Raw genomic sequence first — 13,693 nt, 5'->3', positions numbered from 1 at the left:
CAGTCCTGTCCGGCCGTTTACCGTATACCATTCTGCAGAACTGTTGCTTGGAAAAGTGCCGTGAAATGGTACACCGGAGCAAGGGTCGAAAGAAAAACACGAACGAGGCGAGGCGACTCACATTCGGGGTTTGGCCTGCCGCGCAAGAGCTGCAAAATTTTAGTTAATTTTTCTCCTAGCAGCTCAAACCCGAGGTTGGAAGGGACGGAGGCGCACGATTTCGTTTGCAGCGAAATATCGAAAAGTTTTCCGCAAAGTACGCGGATCCGCGGGTGCGTGCGTGTGTCCCGTTTTAATCGTGTTGTAGCTTTGCTCTTCCATATAGCCTGTGTACGTGAAGCTGTGTGTGCGTTCGTCAATTTTGCGGTGAAATCATACGCGCTCTGGTGGTGTAAAGTTGTTAATTGAAGGGAAACAAAACCGCGAACGGGCCCGGATTAAGCTACCCCCCCCCCCCAATCTTCCGCCCAGTCAGTGTCCGTGTCCTTGTGTATGTGCGCGCCGTCGTCTGCCCGTAATCAATCAAGGGTCCATATTTTCCGGAGCCTCTCATATTACACCGACGACGCACCTTGCCCTTCCCTGTAGCAGGAGACAACACAGTGTGAAACGAAGTGAAAAGTTGGTGAAACTTTTTTGGGGGAGTGAGCAATTTTGAACCAAAGTCCAAGAAAGAGAACATTCCCATCGATAACGAGCTCTATACCCGCAAGTGGACCAGTGGAGCAGAAGTAAACCGGAAGGAAGACCGTAGCAGAAAAAAACATCCCCGACGAGCACTTCCGACAGTTGTTTGCGCCAGGCCCTCAAAAGACACCTTATCACAATGGATAAAAGGAAACTATCGTAAGTGTCTTTCTTTCATTTCAGGCTGGTACATCTCCAACCCCCTGCTTCCGAAAACTGTTCGTCAATAGTAACGAAGCTCGAAGAAAAGGTGTCGTTTTTCAATTGATTTATCGCGCGAGCTCGCCAAAACGTGAAACACGGGCCACTTGCATTATTGTTTTATGGCGGAATCGGGGAGGGAGAGTCGTGTAGTAATGCTGCTGCTGCGTGAGTAATAATAATGTTCCACCTTTCCGCCTTCCATCCAACGCTATCAGACGGGCGGAAACGGAGGAAGGGGGGGGGGGAATTACAAGGGAAAAAAAACTCCCCGTCCATCCGTCCCCCAGTGTTTCGTGGCGTGAAATTAAATACTGAGAAATATCGATTTTTCCCTCGCTCGAGCTCAGTGGGGCGCAGTGGGGCTGGTGCTGCTGCTGCTGCTTTACCAGATGGAACGACGTTTCCAGTTTGTAATTGCAAAACCACTCGCCAAACATCCTGGGCGCTGGGGATGATTCGGCAAAGTGGTCCTCGGAACGCCGAAGAAGCGAGTGTATCGGAATGGACCTACGAAAGAGGATGGCATGCTAAATCATATGTGCAGCATAATGAGCGAAAAACGCGAGGCCTGCTTGGACGTTTTGTTCAAGGATATATGTGTACACACAAAGGAGCAAGGAGGAGAGAGTGCACGCATACATACAGGCGCGCGCGCCTGAGCCAAACGAAGCAGCTGCTGCTGCTGATGCTTGGGGCAGCAGACCTTTTGGCAGCCGTTATTACGATTGTTCTGCTATCCTTCTTTGCTATGCCCTCGACGTATGCCATTACTGTTTGCTCTCCTCTCGTCACCCAGGCACACAGGCTGAAAGGAAGAGAGACATCAAGGGGACATTGATATCGTATCCTTTCGCTGTGAATGATTTGACTTTTCCGAATGTAAAGCGAAAGGGGTTGATTGATGAAAAATGTAAAGTATGATTAAATATTGAGTCGCTTGAATGGTTAAAGAAAAGGCTCTCAGGAGTCATATGAAGTGGAATGTTGAATTACTTATGCTACCTCCATGTTCCAAGGGTGCCTAATCAGTTAATAATTGATAAGAAGAAATCGGTAAACTCACAGCGTGATGTAAACATTAAAATTTGAAACCCTTGGCTTCGAGCTTGACGCGGTATTAATCACGGGATCATCGTTGTAGAGAAGGAAAAAAACACGAACGGCCGTCAACACAATCAATAATTCCCAAAATGAAACTGTACTAATGAGGTGTGTGTTTTTTTTAATACTTGCAGTACATCCGGGGACACCCTCTACCAGACACTGGGCCTACAGAAGACGGCAACGGCGGACGAGATTAAGAAGACGTACCGAAAACTGGCCCTCAAGTATCACCCGGACAAGAACCCCAACAATCCCGATGCGGCAGATAAGGTTCACCTTCCGACAGGCTTTCCGATCGTTGCGGCTCCTTTCTAACCCATTGCGTTACATTTTTGGTTTGTTTTTAGTTCAAAGAAGTAAATCGTGCTCATTCCATTCTGAGTGATTTGACGAAGCGAAACATCTACGACAACTATGGTTCGCTCGGACTGTACATCGCGGAACAGTTTGGCGAAGAGAACGTCAATGCTTACTTCGTCGTCACGTCGCCCACGTGCAAGGTAGTATTCGCCCCACCGCGCCCCTTAGTACGAATTCGAATGTCATCAACTGTATTTTCCCTCAAAAAAACCCCATTACAGGCACTGTTTATGATTTGTGGTATCATCACCGGATGTTATTGTTGCTGTTGCTGTTGCTGCTGCTGTAACTTCTGCTTTGGCAAATACAAACCGGTACCGCCGGAGAATGCGGGAGACTATCATCATCTACACGTAAGTAAAGCTGGAACAGCGGGCACACCTCCATCAGCACCAGCATTGAAAGTTTGGCTCGAGCCTCCTCCGTAGAAGAGCTGGGGTTTTCCTAATGCTGAAAAACGCAGTCCTAATGCTGTGTTTACTACCACCACCTTCTGTGAATGCATCCCTTAGAAAGCAAATTCACTGCTCACTGCTTCTCTTGTGCGTGTGTTCGTGTGTGATAGAGCATTATTATCCTTAAAACTCTGCTAAAGGGGAGCTTTCTACCTTTCTCGGGGGTTCGCTATTAGAATGTAGGATGTGTTCCGCGTATGGTGTACAATTGTCCCACCAATAAGCTCATCGCGGAGCTTAGAAAACAAGGCCGATGAAGCCTTAAAACATTCATTCCGCGGCACGTAAAGAGCTGGCAAACAGTGTGTGTCTGTGTGAGAGAGAGTCGTGTGCCTTATCGTTTTATTGTTTAGGTAAACAAATGTTTGGGACATGTGATTGGATGTAATGTGCGCTGCTGTGTTGTACGCCTGTTCGCTAAGTCAAATTCTGAAAACAAATCATCTGGCTATTAATCTTTTTCGTTTTTTTGTTTAACACATCATCTTCACCAAAAATTCAAAATCATCACTTCGAAAAACCATTTTTTTGTTGTTTTGGTTAGCTAGATTTAGTTTGGCTTGTTTGTGTATTTGAGTTTTTGATATTGTTATTACGTATTGCACTGCACTCACTATCTCATTCTTTACGAGACATACTCATGTGGAGAAGACATTTCCGACGACCCAAAACGATATACCGGATGGAAAGCATATTTTTCTTTCGATTGTGCACACAGACCCCCCCCCGCGATTGTGCTGTGTGATGGAGTAACTATTTCTCGGAATATTACTTCAGTTTAATTCCCTTGCCACCGCCCCTCTGCGAGCGACACATTCCGGAAGGTTTGTGTTCGTGTTCGTGTGTGTGTGCGCCTCCTTAATGAGCATTATCCTTCACCGATTTATCCCACACGTCCAATCGATGGCTCAATTAACTCTACTACTACCGCTCCATCAGATCGTGTGCCCACGTGCGCACTTTGTTATCATCGTCAGTCGATTGTGTGGCCTTCAGCAGGATCTGATTATTAGTACTGCTGCGTATCCTCCGCGTTCTCGCCTTTTGTTACCAACAAAGGACAACCCTTTGGAGGCCTCTGTCAGGGACACACACACACACGCCCAAACACCACTCTCCACACCACCGCGCACGACGTTGCCGCATTCACACACTCTGTCTCTATCACCTGTTTTTTTTCTACATGTTTTTTTTTCTACATTCATCAGAGAGATGGAGCCGCAAGTAGTAGCAACGCGCGGGAAGGAACGGCCGTCACAGAACAGCCAACGCGAAGAGTATGTATTCGGTTTATCGTTTGTACTGTTTTATGTAAACTCCATTTACTCTCCCTCATCCAACCTCCCTCATTCACATTCACTGCACGATTAAAGTTGTTCCCTTTTTTTGGTTTTAACAGTTTTAACATTCGTTTCAGTTAATTTAGTTTTTTTCACCTTTTTTAACATTTACCTCTTCTCATCCCATCTTGACGTTGTAGTATTTGCTCATCCTTCATTCATTCATTCATTCAAACTTTCATTCATTTCGGTATCCGTTTAACCTGCATCATTACGCCCACTATTTACTTACCTTTTGATTTTCTCTCTCTCTTTTTCTTTTCCTTCCCTGATTTAGTTGGAAACAATTTCGTAGAAATATGTATTTATTTTCAATTGAGGCATGGGAAATTTGTACGGAACCGAGAGGAAAAGGGGGGCGTCCTATAACAATAGTAGAACGATTGTGTGTGTTGGAGATGGAAAAGGATAGCATTTTTTATTGTGAACAAAAGCAGCATAGTTGTTTGTATTTGCATACCGGGAAGAATTAATCGGAATGAATGTGTTGTTGTGGCTTGTCCAAAAAGGCATGGTTGTGTGTATTTTACCATCATATATCAGAAGATAGAATTCGACTAGAAGACAGACCACTCACGGTTGGTCCAGTTCTGCACCTAGTTAGACATCCTGTTTAAAACAATAAAAAAAATGAACTTATTTTGAATTGGTCCAAATCATTGTACGATGTGTATTGGTTGGAATGTTTGTTGGCGCATGGAAACAGCAGCAGTCATCTCGTCAGTGGAGTGGAGTCGTTCAGTCTGTCCCCCCCGTATGTCTTTGGTCTGTATTTAGAATCAGTAGATATGTATGTAGCTCTAGTTTGCGCTCCGTTTTGGAGTACGTCCTTCCTAGAATGTTCCACACCCATCCACTAATATCGACGTCTGGTTCGTGGTTTAACAACACTGTACGACGGTTGGAATGTGCGTATTAACAGGGATTGTGGGGGGTGTAGTGTTAGAGTATTGTAAGTTTGTCCCGAAAAAACAATCTTCGCTGGGTCTCTTGGAGATGGTGCAATTGAATGCAAGATATCTAAGTTAAGTAGAGTGTTTTTGGGCGATGGTTTTGTGCATAGATGTGTGGCTTACTGTAGGATCGAAGCGTGTTCCTAACAAACGCAAACGAAAACGCACTTATTAACTAAAAACACTACGGGTTTACAGCTACAGCTTGCGGTAACGTTGGTGAATTAGGTTGTAGTAGTTGGCGAAGGGCACATGGGGGGCACTCCCATCCACCTGCGCATAGCTAATTTGCTTTGTACGTGCTGCGTGTGCTACACTACCAAATGCTTTATAGTTTTAAAGGGAAAACAACAGAAAAACGCGGTCGACTATTGCGTTACTAATTGCGATTTGACTGATTCGTGTTTCTTTGTAGGAGGATTTGCAAGATCTGGACGATAATGGAGGAGGCAGTGGTGGCCCGGTGACGTCACAGCCACAGGCGGGACAGGCACAGGGAGCTGGTATGCCCGTGTACGCCATGCCACCGCCGTCGTCCAATCCGACGAATCCGTTCACTGGAGCCGCCACCGAGAGCACGGGGCTGAACACGGGCAATCAACCGATCTACACGCCAGGTAAGCAAAAAGAGAGGCTTTCGCTTTGCACTATATATGGCCCCCCAACGATCCAATGCACCGAAATCATCCCACAAACACATACTAATTGAACATACACGCGTTACAACGCCTCGCCTAGCATTTGATGGATGTTGGTGTCTATTATTGTGCTTGTATATTGTTATTAAATACCGCTCATCATCCCATTACGCCTGTTGTTGCTGTGTCTTGTGGGAACAAAGGGGGGAGGGTCAGTGAGAAGAAGAACATGAAATGTGTGCTGTGTGCTGTACAGTTGTTCAATATTAATGCCTATCTATTTGTCTTATTTCCTCACATTCCATGCTGTTCATGATCGGGAACTAGGCCACTAAAATGCATCTCGTTTTGGAATTCGATAACCAGCTTCTGCTATTACAAAAACGTTATACACAAAAAAGCAAAACAAAAACAAAACAAAAAACAATAAGAATATGGTAAACCGATCATCTTTTTTCCTCTACGTAGTTTTGGCACTGTGTTGCGTAGGTATTAGGCCATAGCGTGTTGTAATGCATGTGCATTTATGTGATCCTCTCATTATCCTCTTTGTTTGTTTGTGTTGCAAAGCACCAAGATATACATCGCCAAAATTGTTTGTTTTGTGCTTGGATATGATTAAGTCATACAAATGCTATGCACGAACCGATCATATAAATTATGTGTTTTAGGCTTATGAAGCACGTTGCATTACTTTTCATTTCATGTTTCGTTTTACCCCAAACTAAGGACTTTTCTTTTGTTCTGTTATATTTATTTCTGCCCAGGAGATTTGCTCCAATTTTGAAGTTGTCCCAGTATCCGTTTATAGATCAAATCACCTGCGCAAACATCAACAACGCACCAAGTGCAACGGCTACAATTCTTCCACATTGATGTTGCCTTTGTTTTTGTTTGTGTTGTTGCTGTATCTTTAGCTTTGAAGAAACTGTAGAAAACGTTCCATTCTACTGGGATGGAAAAATGAAGCGAAAAATCCGATCCGATTCCCCTTTTCGTGGTGATGTAAGTAGATGTAATGAATAGTTAGAATGTGCAGCGCCTTTTATGCATGTTAAGATTGTGTGTGCGTAAGATCGAACTCCTTCGAATATAGTGTTTGTTTAGTAGTGTTTATTTGTATTGTTTGTAACTAAAACCATCCTGCCGTCGTCTACCAATGTAATAATGCTCCGTTGTTACCCATTTTTAGGTATGAAGTGAGCGTATTAATCGTCGCCATCAATAACACAATACGGTTCGAAGGGAGGGAACCCGGTTACATGGACGCAAGGGATATGGGCGCGATAAGGCACAAGTTGAGTCATGCCCAACGGCGCCGCGCCCCTCCATCTATCGCGCATCCCTCTTATTTGTGCAGCGAATAGCACCCGAACCCGAAATCAAACACTCACTATAACAATATGCTGTCACAATAATAAGCAACTGTAATAATAATCGTCGCTAGAACCAGGACCGCGAGCATCTCCTCCCTGCCTGCCTGCAAACAAAACACGGTGGTTGGTGGAAGGCACCCGTACATACGCAAAGGGCAGCAGAGGAGCGAAGAAACAAAAGTATCTTTTTAGGGTATATTTATACGTTTAAGTAATGGCAAATAACAACAGTTAGTAGAAGCCCCCTTTTCTGTGTGCATATATGTATGTGTGCGTGTGTACGTGTATTTATCCTAGTGAGGCTACTTCCCACTGGATGCCTCAGAGGAAGAGGAGACAAAAGAGTGGCGAAAAGCAGCAGTAGAAGAGGAAGAACAAAATCAAAACAATTTAAGAAGCTAACAATAATACTTTTATCTTGCTGTGTGTTGCCGCTAGTATCCGTATGCTCTACATACTACTAAATCCCATCCATTTCGGTGACACGCGCTCAAGTAAAATAGTAAACATTAACAGAGAGCCACAATCACACACAGCATTAACGTTATCGCAACTCATTTGGAAGACTCCATAAATTAGCGACTGTATTTTCTGGTTCAAAACGGCGATTTCGATTATTCGCGATAACATATTAAAATTGAACGATTTAGTGGTGTGTAGATATATATACATGTATGTATGCGCCAGCTATACCATTTAGAGCTGATCTTATGGGAACGTGTTTCCTCCTCATTTATTAAGTGTTACTAATTCGATTTTTGCAAATACTACTTCAATTTCGAGTGTGAAACCCGTTATGCATATTACGATACTAAGAAATACGGAGCAGAACGTGCACACACACACACACAGGGGGACGGTGCACCACGGGAGACAGTGACGGAACAGTTCATTATTATAATCCGGTGTCACATCCCGTAGGACCGGAGCTTTCGGACGGACAAAACTCCTTAAAAGTGTAGCAATTAATTGCGCAAGTTATGTTGTGTGAGTGTGTGTATTTAAGGGTACAACGTGCATGCCCTCCTCTCCTGCATATGCCACACCACTGTGCAGATAGTTATTGTACTGTACGAGCGACCGTAGGACGAGATGATGTATGATGATGATGAAGACAAAGAGTAGAAGATGCAAAAGAATATATCTATATACATACAAAATTCATAAATCTTATATATCCATTTATCCCCCAAAATTCCAAAGCATTTGAAGCACACACACACACACACACACGAACCTTTAATTAGAGGAGACGTTGTTAGAGAACGGTTAAATTGTTGCTGAGTGTGTACGGTAAGGAGTTGTAGGGCATGTGAAAAGGAACGAGTATCAAGAGAACAAGTATAGGACCGTTGGGATAGGGAGAGAAAGTACTGGAAGCAGCGATTGCTCGAATAAGACGCGGAATAATCTAACAACAACAACTCACAACGACAACACGAACGCTCTGGACGCGGGACACAGGACACGTGCACGTTAATTACGACAATTGCAGCAAAACATTATATATTGTAAAATATATTGAACGGTGGTGCGGACGAGAGAGAAGGCCGTTCGAAGCGAATGGGAAATGAAAACACTACAATAACCGTTACGGAAGCAAAAACAAAATAAACTAAAACCTGAACGACGAAACATTCATTGCCACGTTATGCAAAATCCACAATAACAGAGAAAGAGTGTGTGTGTCTGTTTGTGCACCAAGTGCACTGCTTTGTGTTTTTACAGTCCGAAATTATTCATCGTTTTTGGCACAGCCTACTTGTTACCACAGGAGAACGACAATGTCCGTTTATCAAACTGCAAACAGTGTTAAATTTACAACGGTCATCAAACGGAGATGAACGCCCCACGACAGAAGAGAACGGCGCGAGAAGTGCATTCAGCAGAGTACAGGTTAGTGATTATCTTAAATACATACATCTCTCTGTTGGAGAATACATTTAAAGCTGAAGCAAAATCCCCTCCGATTAAACTTCGTTCATCCGTAGCGATAGCACTATTTGAAGAGCTAGGGCGGGCCACCAGCGGTACCTTAAGTACTGGAGCTTGCGCATGTAAACGGATGCCGGAATCGTCATCTGTTGGTGTGCGATATCAGGACGGACAAGGGCAGAAGGGCCACGAAGCAGGGAGAGAGAGAGGGAGAGATTGCACTTTCTTTCTACGAACGATCGCAGCTCGCGTAGTTCGGGTTCCGAGCGCCAGAAAAGGTTTGACCGTTGGGCTGCTAGGTTGGCTCCAGTGTCCAGTCGTGTGATCTTCAATAGCGAGTGTGTGTGCCTCTGTCTCTGCCTCAATCAATATGTCCAAAGCAGATCTTCCCGCTGTGCTGACCAAGCTGTTCAGGTAAGTTAATCTAGTAGTGCTTGCAATTCTCAATGTTGCTTTATCATTGCCCCACTGTCGCTTTGTTTGTTTTCTTTCCAGCCACATCGATGCCAACAAGAGCAAGTACATCGATGCGCTGAGGGAAGCGGTGGCGATAAAGTCGGTGTCCGCCTGGCCCGAATCTCGCCCGGAAATCTTCCGCATGGTGGAGTGGGTCGCGGAGCGGCTGCGGAAGCTCGGCGCAACGGTGGAGCTGGCCGACGTCGGCAAACAGAAGCTGTCCGATGGCCGTGAACTCGAACTACCGAAGGTCATCCTCGGCGTGCTGGGAACGGTAAGTGTGCCATGATGTGCGTGTGTGTCTGTGTGTGCTCAATGCGGCCTAAGATCGCCATTTCTCTGACAGATGTGCAAAACGGATTAAAAGTCAATGAACTCTCTCCTGTGTCTTTGGTGTGCATTGTGGTGCAAGACTCTCTTTGAGACTTTGTTTAGACTGTGTGCCCCCCAACGAGCCAAAGAAGCTTGCTCCATTGATGCGGCTAATGGGAGAAGGCTCGGCACGTATGTTTACTATAAACTGCACCTGACCTTTAGCACAGAAGAGCAACGTAACGGGTGGGTGCTGCGTGTGTGAGTGTGTATGACGCACCCTATCTATATTGCCCCCTTTTTTACTACGCCTAGCAAATGCAACGATTGCAATTTGCAATACGTAGGGAAACGCCGCGAAAGGGAAGAAAGGGAAGCGTTGCTATATTTTGCTATGCGTCAGCATCAAACCGTGCTTTATTGCAAACGACGAGCAGTTTATGGGTGTTAACATGCATGCCATACACACACACGCGCCGCCGAGTGTCGCGTTTCAATGGGAATCACTCTTGGCTGGAAGTGAGCTGTGCTTCATTGATAAGACATTCCGAGACATCACACACCGCGCGAGTTGTGGAAGGGGTGTGGGAATGGGGTTGACCAGGGGGAAAGACTCATTATCATCAAGTGGGGTTTTGGGGTTTTGTGTTGCGATAAACTAACCAAAATGTAGTCAAAAATAGCGGTTAACGACAGGGGGAAGCACACAAGAGAGTCGTATCGAGCACCCAGCCACTTCACCTTCAGTGGAAGCGCCCAATGTTGTAACCACAACAACAACACAGCAACCAATTTGTTGCATTGTTCGCTTACGAACTAAATAGGCAATAAATGGACTCCCCGTGGACAGTTGATTGATTCTTTCAATGTACGTTTCCAACGCAACGATTATCTCTGAGCAATTGGAATCTGAAGTATCCTATAGAAAATCGTATCTTATCAGCATACTCCACCTCTTTTAAGACTTACCGTAATCGAATGATCGATGATGATTTACACCTCACATGTCGATTCGATCGTCTTTTCCAGGACCCGGCGAAGAAGACCGTATGCCTGTACGGACATCTCGATGTGCAGCCCGCTATTCTGGAGGATGGTTGGGCAACGGAACCGTTCGTGCTGACGGAGAAGGACGGCAAACTGTTCGGACGTGGGTCCAGCGACGACAAGGGACCGGTGCTGGGATGGCTACACGCAATCGAGGGCTTCCAGGCGATCGGAGAGCCGCTGCCAGTGAACCTTAAGTTCGTGTTCGAGGGCATGGAAGAGTCCGGCAGCGAAGGGCTCGATGATCTGCTGTACGCTCGCCAGAAGGATTTCCTGTCCGACGTGGACTACGTGTGCATTTCCGACAACTACTGGCTCGGCACGGACAAGCCGTGCATTACGTACGGGCTGCGTGGCATTTGCTACTTCGAGGTCGAGGTCAGCTGCGCACACAAGGATCTTCACAGCGGCGTGTTCGGCGGGACCGTGTACGAAGCGATGAACGATCTGGTGTACCTGCTCGGCACGCTCGCCGACAGCGAGGGCCGCATTCTCATCCCGAAGATCTACCAGGAGGTGGCCCCGCTGCTGCCGAACGAGCAGGCCATCTACGATGCGATCCACTTCGACGTGGGCAGCTACCGGGCCGAGCTCGGGGCGCGCAAGCTGATGCACAAGGAGGACAAAACGAAGATCCTGATGCACCGGTGGCGTCAGCCCAGCCTGTCCATCCACGGTGTGGAGGGTGCATTTTACGAACCGGGACAAAAGACGGTCATTCCGAAGAAGGTGATTGGCAAGTTTTCGATCCGCATCGTGCCAAACCAAACGCCCGAGCTGACGGAACGGTACGTGAGCGAGTATCTGACGGCCAAGTGGGCTGAGCGTGGCTCACCGAACCAGTTCGCGGTGCGCATGGCGCACGGGGGCAAACCGTGGACGGAGGATCCGAACCATCCCCACTACCAGGCGGCCCGTACCGCTACCAAGCACGTGTACAACGTCGATCCGGATATGACGCGCGAGGGCGGTTCGATCCCGGTCACACTAACGCTCCAGCAGACGACCGGCAAGAATGTGCTGCTGCTTCCGATGGGTGCCTCGGATGATGGAGCACATTCGCAGAACGAGAAGATCGATGTCCGCAACTACATCGAAGGGGTAAGTGTTTGAAAGGTTTGGATTTAGGGTGGAAATGTTCTTACGCTTTATTTGTTTACATTTAGACCAAACTACTCGGTGCATACTTGTACGAGGTATCCCTCATCGGAGGAAACAAATGAGGCGGATCAATGCGAATCAGGCTGATTAACGAGAGAGAATAATACATCACCTTACTAAGACCCATCACTCCCTGCTGCTTCGCGGCAATGAAATGTTACTTCCAATCTAATACCAGTCCGCGAGAGCTTATGGAAGAAAGCAAATAAAATGTTCGGCACTTTGTTTTAGTTAACATACTTGTACGTGTATTTGTAATGTGTGTGTGTATTTAGGAAACTTTCTATCTGTACTAATTTAAGCATGAAAAAGTAATGCAAGGGACGCTTTGACGAGGGTGTCTACTGTGACCAAGCATCGCCGTACTTGTTCTTCATCGACGGTGGGCCCGGCGGCAACGACGGCTGTTCCTCCGGTGTCATACTGCCGCGGCGATCCATCGACTCGCGTCGAATCGGAGGACTGTCCTCGAGGACTGTCGCTGGCCGGTAGGGTTGCTGTTGTCGTTTCAGATACTCTTCCCGATTCTGTCGCCGTAGTTCCTCGTAGCTTTTGGATGCCTTTGGAGCGAGTGGCAGCTGAAGATCTTCCTCAAAGTTGGTGGTAGCTGGAATAGAAAGGTAATTAACATTGTGTTAAGAAGTCGGTACTTAAATCTTTAACGAGCTGTTATGTTTTTCTTCTACTCACAGTCTACCGTTGGACGGCCACTATCATCCAGGCCCGAATATTGTGGACCATCGTAGTACAGATTCAACGAACCATTGCTGAGGAATGATTCATCGGCATGCCGTTCACGTGCCGGTGTAGATTCAAACGGCGTCAGCATGCTCGAAGCACCGAACCCCTGATCAGGAAGGCTGCAATGGGAGATCGATCGTCAGTCTGGTTGCAGTTTGCTTGGTCATTTCGCGTACGCAATACCGAAACTTACAATTTGTCGGCCATTCCCGTGGTACCTTGACGACGTTGGCGCATCATGTCCGCCAACCGCGAGTTGGGCAGCTGCATAATCTTTTCGGCACATTTGCCCTGGTAGCTTATTTTCCCGATGAAGTACCCGAGCGTAACACCGACCAACACCTTCGGAGCGGGACCGAAACGAACGCTCGCCTTCAGGTATTTATTGTGCACCGCGTACCATGCGCCGAACCCCATAAGCGTTCCCAGTGGGAGCGATCGTTGGAAGAAGGATTCGCGGTTACATTCCCGCAGCACACGCAACTCTTCCTGGGAAAATTGGTAGTTCTAGAAGGGAAAACAAAGTTTCACAACATTGCACATTGTTCTGGGCGGGTTTGTCTTGTTTATGTAACATTTTGTTTACCAATGCATTTCGCTGTCCGTCATCCAGCTGCTGCTGCTGCTGCAATTGGTCGTTTCGTTGCATCATAAAATTAAGTACTTTTTACTGAAATCACGACAAAAAGGTGTGTTGTTATCGCGCAGAGAAAACGTAAATAAGCAATCGGAGCAAAACAGAGCCGGCACGGGAACAGCTGACATTGACAGTTGACAATTGGATATCGTGTCGGAGTTCCAAGAAATATTTACATTAAGGAATTGTACTTTTATGATATCAATTAATGATTGGACCCAAACCGTTCCATAAAAACCATCATTTAAACTACCAATAGTGCACAAAAAGTGGTCATGTCACGTCGA

At 46.3% G+C, this 13,693-nt stretch overlaps 3 protein-coding genes across 7 annotated transcripts; 2 read left to right on the top strand and 1 right to left on the bottom strand.

The window, feature by feature from the left end:
• The first annotated feature begins 74 nt into the window (after positions 1 to 74).
• On the top strand, positions 75 to 8,786 carry LOC120894525 (dnaJ homolog subfamily C member 5 homolog). 5 transcript variants are annotated; one of them, XR_005738202.1, is made up of 8 exons: positions 75 to 846; positions 2,127 to 2,265; positions 2,343 to 2,495; positions 2,577 to 2,708; positions 4,019 to 4,087; positions 5,519 to 5,720; positions 6,512 to 6,746; positions 6,934 to 8,786. XR_005738202.1 is itself a non-coding variant. In XM_040297167.1 (7 exons), exons 1-7 carry the CDS (start codon positions 827 to 829, stop codon positions 6,942 to 6,944), a joined length of 726 nt encoding a protein of 241 aa, XP_040153101.1. In that variant the 5' UTR covers positions 75 to 826; the 3' UTR covers positions 6,945 to 8,786. The 5 variants fall into 5 exon arrangements, 2 of the variants coding, with proteins under 2 accessions (XP_040153101.1, XP_040153102.1); XR_005738201.1 differs by having other exon boundaries at positions 6,509 to 6,746; XM_040297167.1 differs by lacking the exon at positions 6,512 to 6,746.
• A 339-nt stretch (positions 8,787 to 9,125) lies between these two features.
• Positions 9,126 to 12,263, top strand: LOC120894521 (cytosolic non-specific dipeptidase). Its single transcript, XM_040297163.1, has 4 exons — positions 9,126 to 9,466; positions 9,548 to 9,782; positions 10,850 to 11,968; positions 12,034 to 12,263. Exons 1-4 carry the CDS (start codon positions 9,423 to 9,425, stop codon positions 12,088 to 12,090), a joined length of 1,455 nt encoding a protein of 484 aa, XP_040153097.1. The 5' UTR covers positions 9,126 to 9,422; the 3' UTR covers positions 12,091 to 12,263.
• Positions 12,264 to 12,275: 12 nt separating this feature from the next.
• LOC120894523 (OCIA domain-containing protein 1) lies at positions 12,276 to 13,530 on the bottom strand. The gene is made up of 4 exons (XM_040297166.1): positions 13,356 to 13,530; positions 12,963 to 13,276; positions 12,719 to 12,888; positions 12,276 to 12,635 (listed from the first exon to the last, which is right to left on the bottom strand). The coding sequence occupies exons 1-4, from the start codon at positions 13,419 to 13,421 to the stop codon at positions 12,370 to 12,372; spliced, it is 816 nt and encodes a 271-aa protein (XP_040153100.1). The 5' UTR covers positions 13,422 to 13,530; the 3' UTR covers positions 12,276 to 12,369.
• Positions 13,531 to 13,693: the final 163 nt, after the last annotated feature.

Source organism: Anopheles arabiensis, chromosome 2, assembly GCF_016920715.1.
Source record: "Anopheles arabiensis isolate DONGOLA chromosome 2, AaraD3, whole genome shotgun sequence".
Classification (NCBI taxonomy): domain Eukaryota; kingdom Metazoa; phylum Arthropoda; class Insecta; order Diptera; family Culicidae; genus Anopheles; species Anopheles arabiensis.
Note: the sequence above shows the minus strand (reverse complement) of the source record. Positions and strands in the feature narration are given on the sequence as shown.